The 25,249-nt window shown below is 38.5% G+C and overlaps 1 protein-coding gene across 1 annotated transcript in view; it reads right to left on the bottom strand.

Moving 5' to 3' along the window:
• The window catches only part of ZDHHC17 (zinc finger DHHC-type palmitoyltransferase 17), a 74,990-nt gene that overhangs the window by 26,056 nt on the left and 23,685 nt on the right, over positions 1-25,249 (bottom strand). The window contains exons 3-9 of the mRNA XM_054075633.1: positions 20,665-20,787; positions 16,864-16,941; positions 15,334-15,478; positions 7,698-7,762; positions 6,185-6,347; positions 1,485-1,610; positions 176-318 (exon numbers count right to left, since the gene is read on the bottom strand). Coding sequence (XP_053931608.1) covers positions 176-318; positions 1,485-1,610; positions 6,185-6,347; positions 7,698-7,762; positions 15,334-15,478; positions 16,864-16,941; positions 20,665-20,787 — 843 coding nt within the window. The remainder of the gene's footprint in view (positions 1-175; positions 319-1,484; positions 1,611-6,184; positions 6,348-7,697; positions 7,763-15,333; positions 15,479-16,863; positions 16,942-20,664; positions 20,788-25,249) is intronic.

Genomic DNA, 25,249 nt, shown 5'->3' with positions numbered 1-25,249 from the left:
AGTTGCACAAGACTTTTCCCAGAAATTGTAACAAAAAAACTCCAACAAAACATTCATGTAGCATGTTGAAGAAACGCACAAAAACAGAAATTTAAGATTATTTATCCAACAAAGATGCCAGCAAAACACTTCGTGTGAGCACACTAAACAGACAGTGTCCTGGTAAAACACTTACTTTGAAAGAAACTGCACCATAGCCCAAACACCACCATACATCAGCCCTTTGATGAGCCAAGAATCAATGTCTAGGTCTGCTATAAACCCAACCAGCCAAATAACTAGGAAAGGAGTTCCCAGCATCACCTTCTGGCGAAATTCCTATATAGAAACAAACATCAGTAAGTAACTCTATTTTCAGGAACAAATAGTATAATAATATTCTATAATAAAAGGAGTCACAGAAACTTAAATAAATGCTCAGGAAGCTTGACATAAAGGAGAAGAATCTTCATAAATGTTCCTCATTTCCTGTATCTATACATCTCCAATGAATGTGCAAGACAAAAAAATCTTCCTAAAATTTTGTAACAAATCAGTAATGTTATTTATTTGTTTATTTTAGAAGAAATGTCTTCTACAAACTTTGTTGTTAATTCAGAATAAAGGCAACAGCAGCTTTTTTTAAGAATCTGTCAAAGTGTACAAATGGCTACACAGGGCATAGTAATCAGACAACTGTAAAGACTGCAGTTATGTAAGTAATAGATAAAGTCATACTGAAGTGTCTATGAAGAAAGATAGGAATTTTTTTTGTCTTATACTACATAGGTACAATTCCTGATGAAGGCAGTGGACTCTTTCTAGATACTCAAAGTACAGGCACAATGCACATGTACACACAAAGCAATGTACAAATCACTTAAAAGTCAATAATCACTGCATTATTATTTTACCACAGGGTTAATGCACAGGTTGTAGCCAATGCTTTAATTGTCAAGATGCAATTTACCTTTAAATCAAGAAGTTGTAACAATTCAGTGATAGCAATACTTAATATCCAGCACAAAACTGCCTGGTAAGAGAACATCATCTCTATGTAAGTTATCAAACTACAGGCAGGTAGGCTGTTTTTCATGCTAGAGCAATCTGTTACCCTTTATACCCTCATTTCTTGTCCCTTCCCATCTGCAGAATTAAATAATAACCTGAGAAGAAAACAGGCCTCCACATTAGAGATTCATATATCACATTATACTGCTTCTTTCATTCAATACAAAACACTACGTGATTAGACAGGAGATCAGAGTTCAGGATATCTAAAGGTAACTCTGTGGAGCCTTAGGGTTTTCTTTCCCCCTGCCTTGAACAAAGCTTTCTCTTTTTATTTTACAATTACTTTTGTCATAATAAAAAGATGTTTCCTGAAACTGAAATATGCGGGAACCACACAACCAAGCTGCTTACCTTGAACAAACAGACTCCCCCAAACCAATAGGAGCAATAATATGTATTATTGGTTTATCTAAGTGTTATTGACTTCTTACCTTATCAGCTTTTAGTTTTCTCAGAAAGGACGGACTGTCGTATCCCTTTGCCTGTCTTGCTTCCTGTAGGTGATTGATCATCCAAACGTTTTTCCTCTGTTTTGCTAAATCAAGTGGTGATTCTCCCTGCCAGGAACAGAAACGCAGGAAACATCCAATTCAAAAATAAAATGCATTAAGAGCACTTTTGAAACAGAAAACTGGTAGGTAAAAAAATAATACATTTTAAATCAGCTTAAGCTACATTTTGGCATACTTTTTGCCCTACAGTTTACTTGACACCAAACACCATTCATTCCTTTTGGTCTTTTTCACTCTAAGTATACATGCGTGGACAATTAGAATATTAAATACACGATCCTGGCAATATGTATGTCTAGACACAACAATAATTGTTGCCTTTGGCATAACACATCTCTGTTGCACTGTTCTACACACAGTCTTCTAGTCTGTAAATGAAAGACTGTGCTTCCCCCTCAGCTATTGACAGGCAGCAGAAATCAAGAAAAGAATAAGAACTCGTGACCCACTGGATCATGGAAACTTGCCCGGTCTAAAGCCTGACTTCTCAGTTAATTCTCTGCCTTTTTGGCAGAGTGAAGTTATCATGGAATGTTTCTCTAAGGAATTTTTTCTACAAGCTTAATATTCTTACAATCATCTCAGTTAGTGAAGTCCTAGAAAGAAAACAGGAAAGAATAAACTGATTGTTCATGTCCAACTTATTCCAAAATTCTGAACTTTTATGTTTAGGTTGTGCTGCATCTACTTTGGGTGCTAAGCCAGCAACGGTCCATGCTTTCTCCTTCCCTACTTTCAGAGAGGACTGACAGACAAGGCAAAAGAGAGATACAGAGAGAGATACAGGGGCCAAAGGTGCCTACCAAACTGTTTGGATTTTATTGCTTTTTAAACATTTAGGAAGAGAGCTAAATGAAAGTTATTGACTTGTCTAAAATTATAGAGGAGGCAAGAGACAACCAATTGCAGGTACCTCCAGCTTCAGTTTTGCATTTGACTCCTCCTCTCTTCTACTGGAGTTAACTCCCCTCCTAAACAAACCATTCATGGAGGCTTGAAAAATGGTTGAATCCTCCATCGCTCGGCCCCCTCCTAAAAAAAAAGTGAGACAGGTACCAGAAACTGAAATTACCCAGAAAGGGCAATAATTACTATAGACAGAAGAGATTTCAAAGATTTAAAAGTACAGTTAGCTCCCTAAATTCCCATTGCCTTTCTATGGGATAGAGTACTTAACTGTCATTTTTGCCTTTGAAATCTTGCTCCAAATGTCTAAAAGGACAGTAAATAGTATAGATTATGAGGTGAAGCTTTTTACTACTTAACAGGATCTCGCACTCCTTCTGTGCAAGAACTTTAACTAGCAAACTCAGTTAAAAAAAGAATAACCTTTTGACTTAACTTGGCTTCAAAGTTATTTAGCCAGATGTTTAAGAAACAGATTAAGTTAACTCCATCCTCAACAGAAATGCCTGAAATGAAACCATCGTGCCTGCTTCATCACAAATTTAATGAACGGCTAGTATCTGGAAAATTCTACAGATGCTGCTGTTTTAATATCACCTTATATATCCAGACTGTAAAGATTACCTGTGGACAAGCAATCCCCTTTGGGAGTTGATCTCCCAAGTAAATCCTGAAGTTGTCTTGGGATCCAGCTGAGCATCCCTTCCACTAGAGGGCCATGAGACACCTAGGAACTGCCTAGATAAAAAGATTGAGGGAGCTTTAAATCTTTGACTAGGCTTCTCATCATCTGGTCATTTTAATATTTTCCTTGTATTCACAGGGGTGGCGGAGGGCTGACTTGCTTAGAAAGCAAAAAAAAAAAAAAAAAAAAAAATTGCGGAACTTAATACAGTAACACACTCAGTTGGCCAGCAAGCAATAAGGCTTCAACAGTATATACGTGAAGTATTTAGATAAAAAGAATAATCTGAAGAGTCATTACCGTAGAAAAGTTTAATCGTAGACTTCGCAGACAAGCCTACAGGTACACGGCACAATCAAGAAACTATGTTTGAAGCCCATTCAATGAGTCATTAACAGATTTGAAGGAAAAGAAAAAGCTCTTTTAGGTCTCTGTCACTCTCCAGTAAAAAAGGAGCTTCTCTTGTACTTAAATAAAGTTTACAAGTTTTCCCCTGCCCTCTTGTGACTGTGATAAACTGACTCCCTGTAAAATCCTGTCTTCATCTGCACAATCTGCTTACCAGAGTGGCAAGATAATTTCCTTAATAAATATCAAACAAAAAACCCCACTCTACTTTGACTACTGAAAAACAGCTTCCAACTCCAACCGTAAACTCAGAGCTTAAAAAAGAAAAAGTAATTATCTTACTACCAAAATAAAAGTATTATTTTCTTGTTCAGCATACTATTAAGAGGGTAAATAATACAACCCAGTGCTTGTATCAAGCTTTATTCCAGAATGAATGCAACTGCTTGTATACTTCTCAAACTGCCACGTAAAAGTAAAAACAGCCCCTTCTGAGGTGATCGTTCCCATTTGTTCCAAACCCAGGCAGCCAGCAGTGTGCACCTTTATAACACAGATAGCCTAGAGCTGATAACAAAGTCAAAACTCACACTTCATATCTCAGCCACTTTGCAATCTGAAAAAGATGAACGGCTTTCAGCCAATGTATTTCTTTAACATTTGATGTCTTACCATCACTCTTGGGCAATTCCCTGGGCTATCTGAGAAATGGACTTCATTAGATAAAGCTCCAGAAATCTGGAAGTGACTGCATCAGAATGTACTCTTTCACGATTCCTTTTATTTCTGGGGAAATGTAAGCCAGACACTTAAAACAGGTTTTGGCTCAAAAGAAAACTTTTTTTGCTCAACAGTAAAAGGAGAAGCACAAAACTGGGTTTCTATACACCTATAAAAATCAATCAAATTCTTATGTCTCCTATATGTTTACTACCACCCAAAATGGCACCCATTATAAATCCACTGACAGGATGGCAAAACTGTCACTGCTAGAATGATTTTGACCCTCTGAAGATCCTAGAAAAGAAGATCTCGCATGGTAAGGCATGCGAGAAACCTAGACTCACACACAGAAGGCAGGCAGTGGTTAATGAAACCAGGCACATCTTCTGGCAGGACTAGAAAGATATCATGATCCAGCAGGTTCAAAAACCTATTTTTCTACTGACTGCTGCTGTCTGTCAATAAAGAAAACAAGACCACAAACTGCTTCAGGCCAGCAAACACTTGGCCAAATGTGAATTTTTATTACAGATTTCATAAGAGTCCAGAAATGTAGGTAAGGTGATGATCTTAAAACTCTAATCACACTACTCAGTCTGCCAAGGGAAGCAAGGTATGACACAACGGTTTCCACAGAAATACCTTAATGTTTACCATTAGGTGGCACAGAATAAAAGCCTTTCAACAGTTTACAAGAAGTGACACTAGAAGCATTATTCATCCACACGACTGACCTTACAGACCATGAATAATTATTATATATTCAAATCAGTAGAGGCAAGAGGCTAGCTGATTTGTTTTAAATATGTAAAAAGCCATGTGATTTTTCTAATGACTTTTCATTCATGATCATCAGTATTTCTGACACTCTAAAGCAAATGTAAGACCTAGAAAGACATTAGCATCATTTAACTACACCCTTACAAAGATTGTTCTGTGCTGTTCAAGAAAATAGATGTGTACAGATATGGTTTTTTAGTATATTTCTATCACTTGTGGCAAAGCAAAATAGGCCGTGGCCATATTAATCAGAAGGAAAAATGGTGAAAGGCCAAATAAATTTAAGTATTCAATATTTTATAAATGTAGATTTACAGCTGTATTTTCCAGTGTAACCACTCCATCTGTAACACTCATTAAGTGGAAAATACAAATATTTGAAGATAAATTCACTAAACAATTCTTTTTCTAAAAGAAAAGTGGATTCTTCTCTGACGCCACAGAGGAAACACCTCGGGTGGTAAAGTGCATCTAATTTGATATACAAAACAGTCTGGAGACAACGGACAAATCCATGTTCAATACGTGCACCTTCCACTGCTGGAGAAGCTATTACAGACTTCACTAAGTCTACAATATGAATTCCAACAGCTGTTTGGCTGATCTAACGTGCTAGGGATGGGCTCTGCTAGTGCTCAATCTAGCTTCATCACTAAGTTTCTGGTAGACTAATGAGGCAACTTAAAGTTCGGATGCAATAAAGAGCCCATTTTCTTATTTTACTCTTAGGGTTTAGGCTTTAGGCTTCCTTACCACCTCTGGGAGATATACTAGAGCATTTGTCATATCTCTGCAAGAGGACAGAGATGTCTCATATCTCACTTCAACAGTCACTCCAGAACTTCACTAGAAGACGTCCACTCACATTTCCAATTTTGCATCCAAATGCATGGGTCTTCATGTACACAGTCTAATGGCAAATTGCACACCCCACTCCCATATGTTTGCACATAACTGCTGGTAAATTATTTACTTGAGCACTTTTGAAGGTGCAGATTTAGTGGTTATGCATTACTGTTCGGAAAAGCCGTTTCCCAAATTAAATATTAGTGGCATGGCTTTTGCTTCACCTTCATGATCCCACCACACCCACAATAATAATCTATTATTGAAATTTATCATAGGCACGTTATTTCTGCCTCAAACCACTTACAACAAAAACAGACCAGGTGTTTACCTTTATATTTTGAGCATCAACATTAGCTCCAGCTTCTAAGAGAAGACTAATAACTGTCGTATTTCCTGCCAGCACAGCCCAATGCAATGCTGTGTTTTTGTGGTATTTGTCTCCAAGATTAACAGAAACATTAAACGTAAGTAGTAATCGCGTTGGATCCACACTAGAAAAGAAAATGCTTGTTAGATCTACAGAAGATGAACTCAAATACATACCAATCTATTGTTAATGAGTTTCATTTCTATTACACTGATCAGGTACACTATGTAACAGCAAGGTGATATTTTTTTGCTGATTATTATGAATGCCTTTAATTGCCTTCCCACAAAAGAGCAACCACAATTCCACTGCTTTTTAAAATAACTCAGTAAGATAGCTTGTTCCGGGATGTCATGAAACACATTTCATACACAATTCTGTTTTCACAGTTACCAAAACTTAACAGTATTAATAGATTTGTAAAAGCATGGACATGATTATATCCTTGGCAGATAACAGCCAAAATTCAAAACATGCTATATTTCCACTCCACATTCCAAAAGATTAAAATAAAATAGGTTGATAATGTTGCTAACGCAGGTGTTCATAAAAGCTAGACTATGTCCCTCTGAACAACAGATGGAACCGGCTCTTCCAAACAGGAATCTACTTCAGACAAATTTGCTCTTTGGAGAAGCATTACTTAACACCAACTTTTTCCAATCACCTCAACAGAAAGATCTGCTTTGTAAACTAGAAGTTAATAATAGTGAGCACTTCTGCATAATATCCTCTCTCTAGAATAGGTCATTGGTTTTCCTCTTAGATGAAGTTGATCATCTTCACAGTAGCTCCTAGGGTGCTGCATTTTGCATTTATGTCCGAAATGGCATCAATAACACACTCATGATCTAGCTGTTGCTATCTGTTGGTGTCTGCACTACGCCAAGGCCTATTCTGTTTCTCACGCTACCCCACCTATAAGTAGGCTGGGGGCCCACCAAAAGCTGGGAGGGGACACAGCTGGGACAGTTGACCCCAACTCACCAAAAGGAAATTCCAGACCATATAATGTCATACTCAGCAATTAAAGCTGGGTGAAAGAAGGAGAAAGCGGGAACGTTCAAAGCTATGACATCTGCTTTACCAAGGAACCACTGCAGGTGATGAAGACCTGTTTTCCTGGAAATGGCAAAACATCTGCCTGCTGATGGGAAGTAGTGAATAAATTCCTTATTTTGCTTTGCACACCAGCTTTTGCTTTATCCGTTAAACTGCCTTTATCTTAACCCATGAGTTTTGTCACTTTACCCTTCTGATTCTCCTCCCCATCCCAGTGGATGGGAGTAAGCAAGTGGCCGAGCTGCCGACTGGGGTTAATTCACAACAATCATATACAAAGAAAATTAAAGTGGAAGTTGTGGAAAGAACATGAATTAATTAAACAATAAAAACGCTTTTCAGAATATCAAAACCAGTCACTACTCTACAACACAGACATGAGAAAAAAGTTGAAACTGAAGTGAGACATTACCTATGTGTTCTGTAAGCTGCCCACATTAAAGGTGTCATTCCATTTTGATCCATCATATCTACATCCTAAAGAAGGAAAAGAAAAAACAAAGTTGGTGAGATAAGTAAGCACGTTCAAGTTCCAGTCGAAACAAGGTTTGCAATGAGAAGTAATATTTTAGGACTAATCAACTGGATTGCAGAAAACCTGGCAGGCTTTAAGTACATAATAAAATAGTATTTAAAAAATGAAAACAGACATTAATGCCACCATTGCAAAAATATTACCACTCCAAATTTATTTTGGAAACTAAGTAACAGTCATGCAGTATAATATTAGTAATTTCTATTTTACAATTCATCTTCAACGTAAGATAGATATATATATATATATGATGTAATACCACATGCAAAAGTAGGGGAAAACTAAAATTATGCACCAGTATTAGATAATATACATGATAAGCTAACATAAATACCATGGCCCGAATCCTACATCCTACTGAATGCTAGCCGCATCAATTTTCCACTTGCTAAGCAATTTTCCTTCAAAGGTATTTACATAACTGGATATCGAATTAATGAATGCAAGAAGATTTTTAAGCTGAAACAAAATCCATTAATAAAAGCAACCTACGCAGAAATAAAACTGATCTATAATCAAGCAGCGAGTAAAGCAATGCCTACTAATAAAGAAAACAATTATTACACTTAACAGGATGCAGCCACAGAATGACAAAACAGCACCATCCAGACAATTCTCTTGTAATTAGTACATACAGCATTTTTTTCCTGTTACAGTTCCCTGTCTCACTCACATGGAAGTTGATAATTCCTAGATATACTGAGGTAATTAGACTCTCAAGAACATTTAAACAAGTTTCAAAGGCTCAGAATTACTCTAAGTTAACTTAATGCAAGACCTGAACAGCTTCCCTTATAAGCAACAGAGCTATGGCAATGTTTCCTATGCTACTCCTCTCAGTACCTACTAGAAAAATGAAGTTCAAAGTGCCTCAATAAAGTCTTTTGCTACAGAAACAATTGACAGAAACCCAGGAAGCAGATGTTCCAGGATGTGTATGATGTTGCTTTCTATCACCCTCAGAACCACATTCTCTGCACCAGTAGTCTGCCGAATGTCCAGTACCTTGGGATCTCTACAGTGTTCCTAGCCTGATCCAAGCAGAAGTTTTCCAGAAAACCTAATTCAGTTCTTCCAAGTAATTGCTTTTAAAACATCCCTAGCCTGCACATACCTTTACATTTCTGAGGTATTATTCTGTTGAGTAAAAAAAATAGAAATAAAAATTAATTGATGGAGAGGAGAAAGAACCATTACTTTATTGTACTCTTTGTTCAGAAAAGAGCTACATGCATTGAGATCCAAGTCTGTGTGTCCTCAGTATGTCTATAGACTAGATCCTCCTAAGCCTGTGGGCACTTCTTTTAGCCTCCTGTTGCTGAGATCATGAAGGAAATCAGAACCACAACCTAACCTCAAGGTCATTCATCCTTGAGAAGCACGATTTTGATTCACTGGTCACACCGTGCGAACAATCTATTTTGAAGATTGCACAAATTACTGTAACATGAACAATCACTCATCTATGTATTTCATATAGAAAAGCAATTCCTCGTGAAAAACAGCAGGGACCTGATTGCTCAGAAGCAGGTAAAAAGACTCCTTTTCAGTGACTCCACCTGACAAATCAGAACTACACTTTGCATACCAGGTGATACTCAGCTACAAGAAAACAAACATGAGCTATAGATTATTTCCTGCACATAAATTTATCCAAGTAAGTTACTGCTGTTATACATATAAGCTCCAACACAGACTGAGGCAGATCCCTTTCCAAAGGAACTGTAACAAGAAGCAAAGAAAACTAAGATTCCCTCACATACTGTTTTAGAGACGCAGGAAAGATGACGTACTTGTGGATAGCAGATGCATGCTCTAACAAATATCCCATCAAAAATTCTTTGTTATTCTGCCAGATGATTACCATAAGCCCACAACAAATAGAACATTTCAGAAAAGAAGCTCTGGAGAGGCAAACAGGGGTGAAAGAACTTCCTGCATGGAAAGGAGCTGTAGCAACTATTTTGCTGCTTAGCGCTACGTTCTGAAAAAGACATGGCTGATGAGGTAGGATTCTGCAGCTAAGAGGACATTTAACTAGCAAAGGTCAAACCCCTACTGTGATACAACACAGCCTTTTCAAAAGCACAAAAAACATCAAGAGATTCCACTTAGAAAGTGCATTAAATTGCACAGAAAGGGACCAGGAATTTGATCCTCTTCAGAACCATTACTGGTTATTTCACAAAATACTGACCTTCACAGAAAGATGCACCACGCCCTTGTTCTGAGGGAAAAATTCTCCACCAGGGAAAGATCTCTTTCACGTGAACTGCTGCCCAGGGAAATGGCAACAAGATTCTAGAGAGATGACGTATTTAAAAGCAAATAGTAAAGACTTATTAGGAAGGGAGATGTAAGGCTGACAAAGTTTTGTGGTTTCAATACAGGATAGGGAATGATGTAATTGAGAGCAGTCCTGCAGAGAAGGATTGGGAGTGCAGATTGATGAGAAGCCTGACACGAGCGGGCAATGTGTGCTCGCAGCCCAAAATGCCAACCGTATCCTGGGCTGCATCAAAAGAAGAGTGGCCAACAGGTCGAGGGAGGTGAGTCTGCCTCTCTATTCCTCTCTTGTGAAACCTCATCCGGAGTATTGTGTCCAGTTCTGGAATCCTCAACATAAGAAGGACATGGAACTGTTGGAACAGGTCCAGAGAAGGGCTACAAAGATGATCAGACAGATGGAGCACCTCCCTTATGAGGACAGGCTGAGAGAGTTGGGGCTGTTCAGCCTGGAGAACAGAAGGCTCTGAGGATATCTTACAGCCACCTCTCAGTACCTGAAGGGGGCCTACAGGAAAGCTAAGGAGGGACTGTTTACAAAGGTTTGTAGTGATAGGACTAGGGGCAATGGGTATAAATCAGAGAGGGGAAGCTTTAGACTAGACATAAGGAAGAATGTCTTCACTATGAGAGTGCAGAGGCACTGGCACAGGTTGCCCAGGGAAGCTGTGGATGCCCCATCTCTGGACGTGTCCAAGACCAGGTTGGACGGGGCCTTGAGCAGCCTGATCTAGTGGGAGGTGTCCCTGCCCATGGCAGGGGGGTTGGAACTATATGATCCTTAAGGTCCCTTACAACGCAAACTATTCTAAGATTCTATGATTTCCTAATTTAACAAAGACATGTGCTAGTTGCTCACTGGAAGTGAAGATTTTGTAGGATTCTTGTGGAGTGAACCAAGCCCAGACCGACAGGTGGCTCATCAAGCAAGGTAACACACAAAACTAGACCTACCATCTTCTTTCAAAGAACAAAATTTCCATTCTGAGTACTCTAGTCCATCACATGCAGAGTCAGTTTTGACAGTCATGAGGAAGAGACCTTACCAGACTTATAATTCTGTAAGAAATGTGCTGCAGGTTGCATCTAGGAAATAAACACTTGGTTCAGTGTCTTGCACTGGCCTAAACACCGTGGAGAGAAGGTTCTTCAGTGCTCACAGAGGTTAACAGTGCTTAGGAGCACTGCTCACGGACTGCAGCACCAAAGTAACCAACGCCACTCTTTCCACTCTGGCATCTGCCAACCTAGACGCCAACTACTCCTTGGCCATAGCTCAATACCCTCTGTAGCTCAGGACAGTAGTTAACACATAAAATCATAACTTTGAGAATAAAAAAATACATACCTGACAGTAAACTATGAAAATGATAGTTAAATCATGAAAACGAAATAGTTGAACTATAATTTTAGCTCCAGAATATTTCTTACCTACTAGCAACTTTATAGTCACTCATCATCTGTGACCAAGGTGAGTTATCTCACACATCCCACAGGAAGAGAATGCATTATTCAACCACCTGACACACTATATCCATTTCCTAACTTGTTCCGGGGAGACATGTTTGTGTATGCGAGGCCTTGATATGCCTTTGCCATTTTAAGTAGAGTAAGCACAGTATCAAGCAGTCAAGTAGTACGAGCATCAATTTTGAACAATTTTAAGTGCCTTCAAGCTCTTTTCATTTTTCTTTTTGCATTTTTGAAAAATAATTATCTTAACCTAAACTGGAATGGTGCTACAAATTCTGTTGCTTGCTATCTGATTATATTTATATCCTACACTTGCCCCAGGCTTGATTTTGACCCAGGCAACCTATTGACATAAACAACATGAGCAAATCACAATACGGCCAGGTATTAGTATCTCAAAATTCAGTAACTGTCAGGACTACATAAAAAGCGGCAGTTATCAGCCAAGGCTGTCTCTTGGCTGTGCAGTAGTTTGTGGCATGACAGTGGGTTCTCTTCCAACCAGGACCAGAGGGCATCTGACCAAGAGTTTTTCCCCTACACTACGCTCCAGAAGCTAGAGGACTGAACTTGAGCCTCAGATTGGAAATTTTACCCTTGGCTGCTACAGCCCAGCAGGAGTGAAGCAGTGACACTGAAGCTGGGTTCCAGCTCTGTCTCAAAAAAGGACAAGAAGCAATTAGGCAAAACTTTTTAATCCACCGTCATTTCTCTACACAGTTACAAAAGCTGGCTCTTGTCTGATCATACAGGTCCACAAAGCCATCAGGGTCAGAACTAACAAAGCACAACAGCCTACACTGACCTTTATTTTGACATTTGTTTTGTTGTCATTTACCACACAGGTACTACAGCTAGGTTCAGAATAAGGGCAAGTCTACTTTTTGGATTGGAAAACCTGGTCTCAGTAAAGGCAAAAGGCACTTCTACTTTGCCAGAAGTATATAGAGTAAGCCCACACATGCAAAAGCAGTTCAAGTTTCCAACTTCAAATCACGGCATCACAAAGGAGCTGAATTAATGCAATTACTGACCTCATATGTACTTATTAAAGGATAATAAAAAGTAGAATCACATATTTTCCATAGTTTCTCCAGAAACCGTTTAGTTTCTGTAATTGTACATAGTACAGCTAGAGAACTATGAGTTCAGTGACAGTCGTGATATTACTATGTTTTAAACATGCTAATCAATACATAATTTTAAAATTGAACTTTTTAAAGTGCTTCCAATAATAACTGTGGAAATTAATTGGAACTTATAGCATAGAAAGAATACCAAAATCATCACACAATCACAGACTCATTTAGGTTTGAAAATACCTGCAAGATAACCAAGTCCAACTGTAGACCTAACATTGCCAAGTCCACTACTAAACCATGTCCCTAAGTGTCACATCTACACTGTCTCTTAAATACCTCCAGGAACACTGACTCAGTCACTTCCCTGTGCAGCCTGTTCCACTGCTTGAGAACCATTCCAGTGAAGTAGAATTTTCTAACAGCCAATCTAAACTTCCTCTAGCACAATTTAAGGCCACTTCCTCCCATCCTATTGCCAGTCACTTGGGACATGACACCAGCACTCACCTCAATACAACCTCCTTTCAGGGAGCTGTAAAGAGCAGCAAGTTCTCCCCTCAGCCTCCTTTTTTAAACTAAACAAACCTCATAAGACTTGTGCTCCAGTCCCCTCATCAGCTTTATCACTATTCTCTGGACACGGCCTAGCACCTCAAGGTCTCTCATGCAGTGAAGGGCCCAAAACTGAACACAGCATTTGGGGTGCAGCCTCACCAGTGCTGAGTAAAGGGGCACGATCACTCCTCTTGTCCTGCTGGCCACAATAGTCCTGGTACAAGCCAGGATGCTATTGGCCTTCTTGGCGACCTGAGTGCACCGCTGCCTCATGTTCAGATAGCCATGCTTTCCCGCCATTCTTCCCTAAGCCCATAACACTGCATGGGGTTGTTGTGGCCCAAGTGCAGGACCTGGCACTTGGCCTTATCTAACCCCATACAGCTGGTCTTGGCCCACTGATCCAGCTTGTCCAGATCCCTCGGTAGAGCCTCCTACCTTCAAGCAGATCAACACTCCTGCAAAACTTGGTGTTGTCTGCACACATACTGAGGGTGCGCTCAATCCCCTCATCCATATCACTGATAAAGACATTAAACAGAACCAGCCGAAACACTGAGCCTTGCAGAACACCACTTGTAATTGGCTGCCAACTGGATTTAACTCCGTTCACCACAACTCTTCAGGCCCGGCCATCCACATAGTTTTTTACCCAGCAAATAGTACACCTGTCAAAGCCATAGTCATACTTGATACCATTTGGGGATTTAACAAGAATTATCCTTTTAAAAACTATTGATGAGGAGTAATGTTCCCAAGATAACAGGTTTTAAATGTTAAACTAAGTTTTGTGTGTTTATGTATGTACACATTTAAACACACAGAGCTGCTTTTGGACCAAAAGATGACACGCACAGATAAACAGGACAAGTCTGTATATAAACATGAGAACAAACAAACATTTACACTGCGATTTCATAATCACAGTAGAACATTTTAAAGGTCATTTACATTTCATTAATTCTATGCTTTAAACAAGTTCACACATGCTAGCACAAAACCCACACACAATTGCACATAATTTGTGAACAAAATACAAAATTGTTCCTGTGAAAAAAACTTTTCTCTCTAATCATTATCTCTTACAAAACAGTGATTATCTATGATGAGCCTCTTCTTGTGCCTAGCTTACCCTCTACCACACACAGTTTTTGCCAACCAGTTCTCAGATACAAAGAGTTGCCAAACAGTTCTCAGATACAAACCGAATAGGGCATGGACCAACAGTTCAATTTTATACATGTATAGGCACAAATAATTTTCTGCAGCAAATTTAGTACTTGTTTGACACAGATCAAATCCACTGGTTACAGAGTTACATTCCTCCTGGCTCACTGGATATTTCACTTGCTGTTCGAAAGAATAAGCAGAATAAAGAAGTATGAACACCTTTAACAAGATCATAAAAAGAGAGGAGTGCTTTGACCTTCCTATATGGTTTACAAAGCAAATTAAATTTGTGTTCCTGGCAGAGATCTGTAGGTGAGCAAATCTACAAACTGTAATGCAGGGTGAGTAGCTAAAAGGTGAACATGGTTTTGAGCATAAAGAATGAAGAATGGGAGACAGTGAGAACAGTAATAAATACACATGCAATATACATACTTTACAGATCTAGCAGTAATATAAGAAGCTAACAAGAAGGTCTGGGATTGTTTTCTGGGTTTTATTTACACACACATGCAATTATTAACAGCAATAAATAACAGTTGCAGACTGAAGAGCAAAAAGAAGAGATGACCTATTGATAACTCTTGGTCTTTAGACTCTTTATCAGTTGATAAACCAATGATTCTGCGAAGAATTCTAAAAGATTTGCTACCATTGTCACTGTTAACATTTAAAGATTAAATCCATTAGAAATAAAAACTGGTAAAAGAATAACTGCTAGAATTTCCATATACTACACTAGGCAGGTATGAAATAAAGCCCAAGTACTCAGACCACTGTTAGCAGGTGGTACACCAATAGTGTAGCCTATAGTAAAAGATAATGAATACTTTTTATGTTTATTCAGGCAAATATTTTGCATTTCCTGAATGATATGTATAGGCTTCAATTGTTTTCTTCTAATTTTTAGTACAAACTATTTAAATTTGATATTACTTGAAATTTACCTGTCCCTTTGCTATCAGGTAGGCAACAATTGAAGTATGTCCAAACTGTGCAGCCAAATGAATACAGCTACATCCTTCTCCATCAATTAGCGACGGATCTGCCCCATATTTCATCAGCTGTACAACCATGGATAAGTGACCTTGTCTAAATGTAATGAAACATAAAAAACAAACAACCGAGTAACTATATTCAGAAAAACTATTAAAATTTGAATATTTCAATACCACAAGTATGTTTAGTTGTTAATTAGACTACCAGAGCTTTCACACTTTGAAAACAACAATTGTCACAATTTGGTTCTGCAACCGAGTAAGCAAGCTCATTCACACAGGCTGATTCCACGAAGCTAATGCATGCAGCATATGCAATAGGCTTAAGCGCATCAAATACCAAAAGGCGAGTCAATGAAAAAAACCAAGGTTTTTTCAAGTTTAGAAATCTAGCCGACTGTGACTTCTTCCAACCCACATGTAAAACCTGCTATTTCAAGACACGTCGAACTGGCTGTATGCTCTCACGTTTTGTGGGGCATATGGTTTCTCTTTCTAATATAAAAAAGAGCAGTGAAATAAAAATAGGAAGAAAAAAAAAGGAAAACTGAAGGCCTGTGCAGTAAAAGCTTAAGCATCTTTTTGGCATACTGAGCACTGGTATATCCTTCTTGTTGATATGGTATGTTAACTGTTCACATATAGTTTCTGACATGAGCAAAAAGACCTTTTCAAAGCTTTGCACAATGCTTCACAGAACAACAGACTACAGCTAAGAATACCAGCAAATTTAATAAAGCTTTTGTGCTATTAACATAGAATGCAGAGTGTCATCTGTAACACAAAGAAATATACAAGCTAAAAATTTTAATGGAGGCTAACAAGTAAGTCCTCATCTTTAGTAAACCAATTATTTTGATACATTAAATGTTCTAAAAGCTAATTTTGTCATTTTCCTTTTGCAGTCTACAGTTAAAAAATTAATATGGGCAGCAGTAATTTCCCCGCATATTTCTAGGCAGTTGTCTGAAGGAGCCACTAATACTCAAAAGGCTGTCTTGAACTTTCCCAGCCATTCATCATTCTCAGACCATCTTCTATAATACATCATAAATCTTATTTTAAGTGTATCCTAAAAAAAATTACAAAAGAACACCGCAAGGCCAATGTCACAAAACCATCCCAAGCCCCATCTGCACCAAATGCTGCTGAACTTTAGAAGACTAACAAAAATAAGATCTCCAAAGAAAGAGTAAACCAAAGTGACTATAGACTCTAACTTTAGTTTACTCTTTTTCCTAACAATGCAATTGTCTTCCTCTACATCAGAAAGAGGTAAGAAAAAAAAAGGAATTACATGCTGAAAGCTCCTGGAGCTCAAACATACCACATTTACAGCGTGTCCAGTTATCAATGACTGAATTAATTCTTGTGCAAAGTAGTCCCAGAAAATACAGCATTTTCATAAATCAATCAGTAGCGCATTCCAAGTTAAGAAAAAAACACAGGAAAAGAAAATTCCAGAAGACTTTTCCCGACCTTGTTGCCCAGTGAAGTGGGGTAGAATTTAAATCTCCTCCAAGCTGATCAACGATAGCACCTTTGGATATATAGTATCTGGAATAACAAAAATAGTAAACATTATTGCTTATCTTGCTTAAATATAAAGTACACACAGTAAGCCTGTTTGATGTTGGTGGTGAGGCACTGGAACAGGATGCCCAGAGGTTGTGGATGCCCCATCCCTGGAGGCGTTCAAGGCCAGGCTGGATGAGGCTTTGAGCAACCTGATGATGGCAGGGGAGTTGGAACTAGATGATCTTTATGGTCCCTTCCAACCCAAACCATTCTATTATTCTACACTATGCAAAACAGGCAATTATAGACTAGAACATCAGAACTTTTCTTTGCCTTTATATAACCTAACCTATCTTTTAAAAGGTCATGCATATACACTCAATTTTTTGCCTTTTAGATGTGGGCTGGAAGAACAGTGAGGGTTCTTACTGTTTTAAACATGGTGATATTTTCTAGTGTGCTTCTAAGGTAAAAGGGAATAATTGCTATATATAAGTATAAACTGTCTTACCACAGAAGTACTTAATTCTTCTAAAATATTTAGGAGCTGCTGCATTAAAAAGAATTCTGAATTAATAGTAAAAGAAAATGCTGCTATAAGACAGGCATATTTAGAAAATTTTGGCTATAATGACATAATTACTTACAACTACAATTCAGTTTGCAGCACCTATCATTATCTGAATGGCCCTACTGAAGCCATTGTTCCCAAAAGCCCATGCTTAAGTTATGTGTTTAGCCAAGTACTAAGATTTTTGCATACTTCTCAACTGTTATTAATCTCAGGTGTTTTTGTCCTTTGTATTTAAAGTTATTTCTAAATTACAGGCTAGAAATCATTTTTCCCTCAAGAACATTTACAAAAAGACAGGCTACCTGTAGGAACAAAACACGTCACTCATCCTTAACTGCAGCAATGCACGTTCAGCCATTTGTACTGTTTCTGTGAACTGACCTCCTTGATGCTTTATATGAGACACTAAACTGACAATATTACTTTTCCTTTGTGAACAAAAATGCATACCTTAAGGAGGAATCAATGTTTTTAAAAAACAGGCCTTCCCAGTCTTCTAGTCCTTCATTCACTACCATATAAGACAACTGAAAAGAAAGGCTACTACTAACAGACCTCTGAAAACTACTACCTAGCTACAGATTCCCAAGTGCTTGCACATGTCAAGTATCTATACCTGTTGACTTTTTGTCAGGTATAGATGAATCCTGCCCTCATGGCCACACAAACTGTCCTCCAAATCCTCAGCACTGAGTTTCTGGCACCTCAATTTCCTCCAAGTGTTGCAAGACATGGCAAGAAGATGGGCGACAAACAAAACCATTTTGAAAGCATTAAGTAACTACCTTCTTTTTCATTAGTGCTTATTGATTCAGAGTTAAAGTTCAACACCAGCCCAATTGTTAGCTTTCGGAACAGACACAGAAAAGTCCACTAACTATATATGTCCACACTAAAAACATTTAAAGGAAAAATCCATTTATTCAGTTGCTTTAGAGCCCTCATCAGACACGATGAAGTACTTCAGCAGACTTTGGTAAGTACAACAAACAACATATGTTCTGATCCAATGCAGGAGAGTGCACTTGACTCGTTCCCAGCACCAAAGGAACAAAACAGTAACATGTCTCTGCTGAAGTAAAGCTTTTGGATTTCTCAATGAGAACAGACATTTTGAGAAAGTCTCAGTTCCATGTAGGTGAAAAGACAAGGTGTGTATAAGGTAAAGAGACAATGTAATTTTGTTATTGTGAAACAAAGTCTCACCTACCAAAGATCAAATTTTAAAGACACCAAGAAGCTAATTAGTCCCCCTCCGGAAGGAGTTCCCATGGAAATCTTGTCTAGATAAAGACAGCACAGAGAAATTTACAGTCAAAGCTTGGATCCAGCTCACTGATGTGACAGCCACTCATGGGTAGGTGAACATTAAACAGATTGTCTTCATTCAAACACTGCTGCCCGCAGAAACACAGAATATGTTCAGATTCTACTGAGCAGCAATGCTTACTGGTTAGTACATTTTATTTAGAAGGAAGAATTTGCAGTTTGACAACTTGGACAAGAGAAGGCGGTGATCTCTTGCCAGATGGCGCATTGAAATAACATGTTATGTTTCCTTAAAGATGTTCTTAAGACTAAATTGAGATTTATCACTGATTTTCAGTTTCAGTACACATAAATGGCGAGATTTTTCTGCAAGACCAGACTGAGAACTTAATCTCCCTGTCTAGGTAGATCTTGCAGAAGCAATTTTGTGCTTGGTGAGAAAGTCTCTTGAGAAAGGAGGCAATTCTAGTCTCAGTGAGTCATCTAAGCTTCCAAGCTACAAGATGCCAGGACTGCAAGTCCTGTTTAAGCAATCTTCTTATATTCAAAGCAAGCAAATGTGATAAGAGGTTGCTTTAAGAAGTAAATACTTCTACTGATCTCCGCATTAGGATCACTAAGACTTTGCTAGGTATTTGAAAACTGCTCTAGGCTGCATTCAATGCTTGTGAAATCAAAATGCACACCATCACTCTTGCTAGAATGAAGGGAAAGTAGAAGATGTATCCTTGTCTGGAGAAAGTTCAACACAGAGAATGGCGAAATGCAGTCAGTAGGTGACTGTAGAGACAGAAGGCTGATTTTCTCATTTTTAAAATTTTAGTTGAAGACAGACCAATAGATCAGTGTCTTGATGAAAAGAGTGTTACGTTGTGGATGTCTGACATTCCTAATCCTACAGAAATAAGAAAAGGTTCTGTAGTTTTCCCTATAAAATATAAATAGGCTTCACCAGTATGTACGCCACATCTCAAGTCTCACAATAGAAAGGATGAAGAAGTACTAAAATCAAGAGAAGACCAATTCTAAGCCTACACTCTCCACATATGAGCTTCTAAGCAACTTCACTGGGAAGACTTCATACAGTCAATACAAAGTGACCAAGACACTGAGATGTGGTATCATGAGAGCAGACCACTTACATTTAGACTCCATGTCTGTGATACCAAGCTCAATAACCAATATTTTTAATGCAATCACCCACTGCACCTAATGGGCAAAAACAGTGGGGACTTGGGTAAAGATGTGACAGGATCAAACAAAAAGAATAACAGGGAGAAATTTCATTCTAAGGAAACAAGACAACCCAGTGTCTTACAAAAGAGAGATGGAGATCAAACACAATACGCTGGGCGATATAAACTAAAATAAATCAAGACCCCTTAAAGACACAGCAACTTGGAGCATACGAACTGCATCAGGAGGAATAAATTTTAGATGCAGTTAAACACATTAGTATTCACTTGAACTCTAGTAAACAGCAGGAAGAAAATGTAACGCAGTATGTCACAGTGGTAGTGATAAATCAAAATGGGACAAGAGCTCTGACATACTGCTGAGGAAAAGGGAAGAATTAGACACGTTAGATTTAAGAACATTCAATTGTGAGGGCTCACACTAAAATAACTTGAAAGAGATATGGCTGGTACAACTAAAGTTAAGTTGAATCAAAATTCTCAGAACAAGTTTCCAGCGCTTAAGTGTAGGTGGAGAGATCTCTCTAACACATAATGAAGACCTTACTGGAAATTCAGATAAAGATTTAAGCACAGGCTTCCACCTAGCCAAATCTGACATTTTGATTTTGAACCACCTCTCTGCCCAATATTATTGCTATAGGAGGAAATTAACACCACCTTGAAAAAAAAAATCAACATTTTTAAGGACATGATTGACTTATATTTAAGTGTAATACATACTTCACCAGATCTATCCTGTTGTTGATTGCAGCCCAGTGGAGAAGTGTTACATTTTCTTTGTCTGGTTGTCGTACATCATAACCTGCTTCCACCAACTCTCTACATCGTTCGTATATTCCATACCTTGAAGAAGAAAATAAGATTTTTTCAAAGTTATTACAGTGGCTAAAAGTACATTTGGCAAGCTCCATACTAATGGTCACAATACAAAAGCTTGAAGAGAAACAAAGCAGAAACTTTATTTTCCATTTCTAAATGATACAGATCTCTCACAACAAAAAATTTCTATTAGCAGTTTTATTAACCAATGCAAGATTTTACAGAACACTCATGTCCACAGCAAACTACACAGTAGAGCAAAACAAAATACTGATAAATATTAAACCAAATACAAATAAAATTCTTCACAGGAACTCCACTATACTTGTTTCTTCTACCCTGTCCTCCTATTTTTCCAACTCCTGAAGATCAAAAGTGTTTAGTCAACTGATTTGACAGTATATTCCTAAAATTCTGATCACAAGACCATCAGATCAATTACAAACACTAACAGAGCTCAAACACATCCATTGTTCTTCTCAGATAACAAACAAATCACAATTCCTCTGATGTAAGTTAGCACCAACCTGCTTTTTATACCACTTCAAAAATCTAAAATATGAACTTAATTTTTTCACTAAAGATGACTATTAAATGTGTGTTACGTTCACTGGAAAGAAATTCTGTAAACACTTGGAAAGTTGAAACAATCCAGGAAACATATACATCAGTTCGGTACCTAATATAGGACTAACTCCAACATTAAATGTTTGCCTTGACGCTTACTCTGTTTTACCACCTATTTTTAGCAACAATTAGAGAAATGCAGAAAGGCAAGTAAAGATTACATTTCAATGTCTGTACAACCCACAGGGATTTCTCAAGGAGGAGACTGATGTGTGGGTAGACATTGAAATCAACATCAATACCTTGTGACACCCAACTTCTGCTACAGCAAAATGTCAACAGCCTCTCAGTGCAGGAATTTAAGTAAGTTTTCCTTCTTCTACTCTCTGCAGAAGAGACAGCCTTAGACAGCTTACGGCTCCTTTGCTCCACTTGATCTGCTTGCATAACTGATGCCAAGACCTTTTTTCCAGGGCAACTATCATTCCTACTTTTTCTTTCATGCATTTGATCAGATCCTCAATCTGGACAGCACTCCCATAGCGAAGCCTCAAATGATTCAAATTCACAGGTCTCAGGCATGTTTTTGAAGCCTATCACAGGCCTAAAGAACAGAAATGAATTGGGCACTATCAGAAAATAAGTACTAGACACAACAGCTTACTTCAATGATGTTGTTTTCAATTTCTTAGGAAAGCTGCACCAGAAATTATGAGCTATGATAGAAATCATTGTCATACCTATAGCCTTTCCAAACATTACAAAAGATGAGAACAAACATGCATGTAAAGATGCATGCAGTACATGTCAACTGGCAACACATCTGTAAAATTTGGTCCCCAAGACTGAGTAAAAAGGGAGCACCCATGAATAACTTTGACAACAAAGCCCTGTTTTTAATCATTTGGAGGGAAAAGATATCTGGTTTACAAAGACTTAAAAATATGCAACCAGCCAGACAAGATACACATACTCAGACACATATAACTGCCAGGAAAATTGATAAGGTTCTAAGCCCAGCCACTCTTGTGAGGCCCAGTCTAGATCAGCAGCGTGGACTGATGAGTACCTCTTCAAATGGCTTAACATGTTACTACTGTTCCTGACTTTCGCCATCTCAGCTGAAAGGGCCACTGAAACAGGTTAGGACTATTAAAGGCCAGTCAGGCAAGAAAAAGGACTGAGAAAAGACAGTAAAAGAAATGGGGAAAGGCTGGCTTTTGAAAGCAAGACAGTAAATTCTGATCTGATAACAGTACAATATCACACTAGCATATTACACCATTTGGAAGAAACCTGGAAATTGATTCATATAGAATAGGAAAACACTCTGTTGTTGACAAGCTGTTCTACTCCAATCAGCTGTTATGACAACTCTTCCTACTGTAGAGAAGCCTGCTGCCTTCGTTTAAACAACTAACTGAAGCCATAATGTAAGAAATTATTGCCCTGCAGCCCTGTTATTAGGTTTAACTGTCACGAGCTAAAAAAATTCTACTGCCTAAGGCTGAGTTTAGCTGACTCATTCTGGTCAAATAAGCAGTACTATAAAACCTGCAGAAATTTATATTAATAAAACACTCTAAGTTATTAGAAAGATACAAAGAACACAATAATGTTAACTTCCATGAAGTGTAAGAGGTAATCATGTAAACCTGTTCTGCAATGTACTGGGATTTTCCCTACATGTACTTGTTTTGGCTGGGACTGAGCCAATTTTCTTCATATGAGGGTATGTTTTGCATTTGCAAGCAAAACAATGTTGATAACCCATCAATATTATAGCTGTTGCTGAACACTGCTTGCACTGTGTCAAGGCCTTTTCCGTTTCTCACACTGCCCCAGCTGTGAACAGGCTAGGGGTGCACATGAAGCTGGAAGAGGACACAGCTGGGACAGCTGTCCCCAACTGACCAAAAGAATATCCCATTTCACAAGTCTGTCCTCCACACTAAAAGTTGGGGGAAGGCAGAGAAAGGGGGACACGGAGTTATGGTGCTCATCTTCTCAAGTAACCGTTATACTTGATGGATCCCTGCTGTCTTGGAGATGTTTGAACACCTGCCTGCCAATCAGAAGCAGTGAATTAAATCCTTGTCTTGCTTTGCACATGCAGCTTTTACTTTCCCATTAGACTTTATCTCAACCCACCAGTTTTCTCACTTTTACCCTTCCGATTTTCTCCCCAACCCCCAGGGAGAGTAGTTAGCAAAGGGCTGTATGAGGTTCATCTGTCTACTAGGATTATACCACAACATTACTATTATTTCAGCTGTGGTAAGCAGTACAAATGATTTAGATTAGTATCCTATAGAATTCATTAGGCAACAGAGAGCAAAGTAACCTCTGATACCTAGTCAAGCTTTTGTTATACAATGCTACTGATCTAGGTAAAACCAAGCAGGACCATTACAGTCTTTAGGAAATGGAGTCTGGGTGGGGAGAGTGTATGTCCCTGTTTTGTGGGAGTTTTGGTTGGTTGTTGCTTTTATTTAAAGCAAAACTCTAGTGCTACAGAAAGTGTGACGCTGCTCTCTTTCAGAAGAATTTGCTCAAGAGATACGAAAATGAAGGAGAGCTGTGGCAAGCATGTGAATCAACTCTGCAATCTGTTTTGGCAGCACTGTTACCAGTGTCCCTGCAGAAGCCCTGTTGGGATGCTCTACCTATGCTCCACTGATGATTACAAATACCATCTTCTAGAATTCACTCATACACCGCTGTGAGCCCCTGGATACAACAAGGAGTAGCAGGAATGCACATCACAGACTTCCTCTCTTCCCCACTGGAAGACAAACTGCAAGTCACAGACATCTCCTACCCCTTGGCCACAAAACAAATCATGAAGGTCTGCAATACATCAGGACAGCCTTCCCAGGAACAAAACACTTTCCAGAAGTTCAACTGAGAAACGAGGTATTAGCAATTTTTTATTCAAGTCACCATTGGTTTGTCTGTTCCTAGCAATTTGGTTTGGTATTTTGAACTCAAAGATAACTGATTACAAAAGATGAACATACAATGTATAATTTAATAACTCTTCAATCTATTAAATTGTCACAAGAGGACTTAAAGATCTAGACAGACAAAATCTGCCTGGCAAAAAAAGGTTAGGAATTTACAACAATTTGCTCCTCTTCCTGGAAATAGCAGGCCCTCTACAATTAAATAAAACACTCAGTCTGATGTGGTCATGGTTTCTTGAGCTCTGTCCTAGAAATGCAGCACTCTTCTCTTATACACTACCTAGTCTTCTTCCATTGATATAGTGCTGCTGACTTCACCCTGTCTTCTCTGAACAGTCATGACACACTGTTAGATTACAAATGAGAAAGTCATCTATTCCAGACACTCAGCATAATCGTGCTCATCATGTCATTATAAAGGGCTCTACGCCCTTCAAGAAAGTGGAATGGAAGAAAACATTCAAATCCTCACAAGAGACTGATGTATTAATCTGAGAAATTTCCAGCATCTCTGAATTGTAGAGGGTGATCCTGTAAACATCAATATGGAGTTCAATTGAAGTATACTATTGAGTTCGCCATGCTCTAAAAGAAATGGGACTCGCTCTTCCGGGGAAAAAATAACATTGTGCAAGCTCATTTCACTATCACAGTCGCCAAGCCATTTCAGTAACTAACTTTTATTTGTTATCGCAGGTGAAAGATATTCTGAATCTAGAACTTTCAAAAATAGTATCCTAGAAGCTTTCCGCATTTTAAGTATCTAATCTGTTTTTTAATCTTTTGTCTGTAGGCACATAGACTCTTGGAAACAGTGTCAGCCTTGCTGCAAGATCAACACAAAATTTGGCCACAATACCAGGAAGGAATTTCTCTTCAGTGAGTACATCACCATGCCAACAAACAGTATGTAAGCCAGGAGCTCAGTTCCCCATCTTGCTATCACTGTAACT

The sequence above is a fragment of the Cuculus canorus genome, chromosome 1, assembly GCF_017976375.1.
Source record: "Cuculus canorus isolate bCucCan1 chromosome 1, bCucCan1.pri, whole genome shotgun sequence".
Taxonomy (NCBI): Eukaryota; Metazoa; Chordata; class Aves; order Cuculiformes; family Cuculidae; genus Cuculus; species Cuculus canorus.
This window is presented reverse-complemented; position numbering and strand designations above follow the sequence as displayed.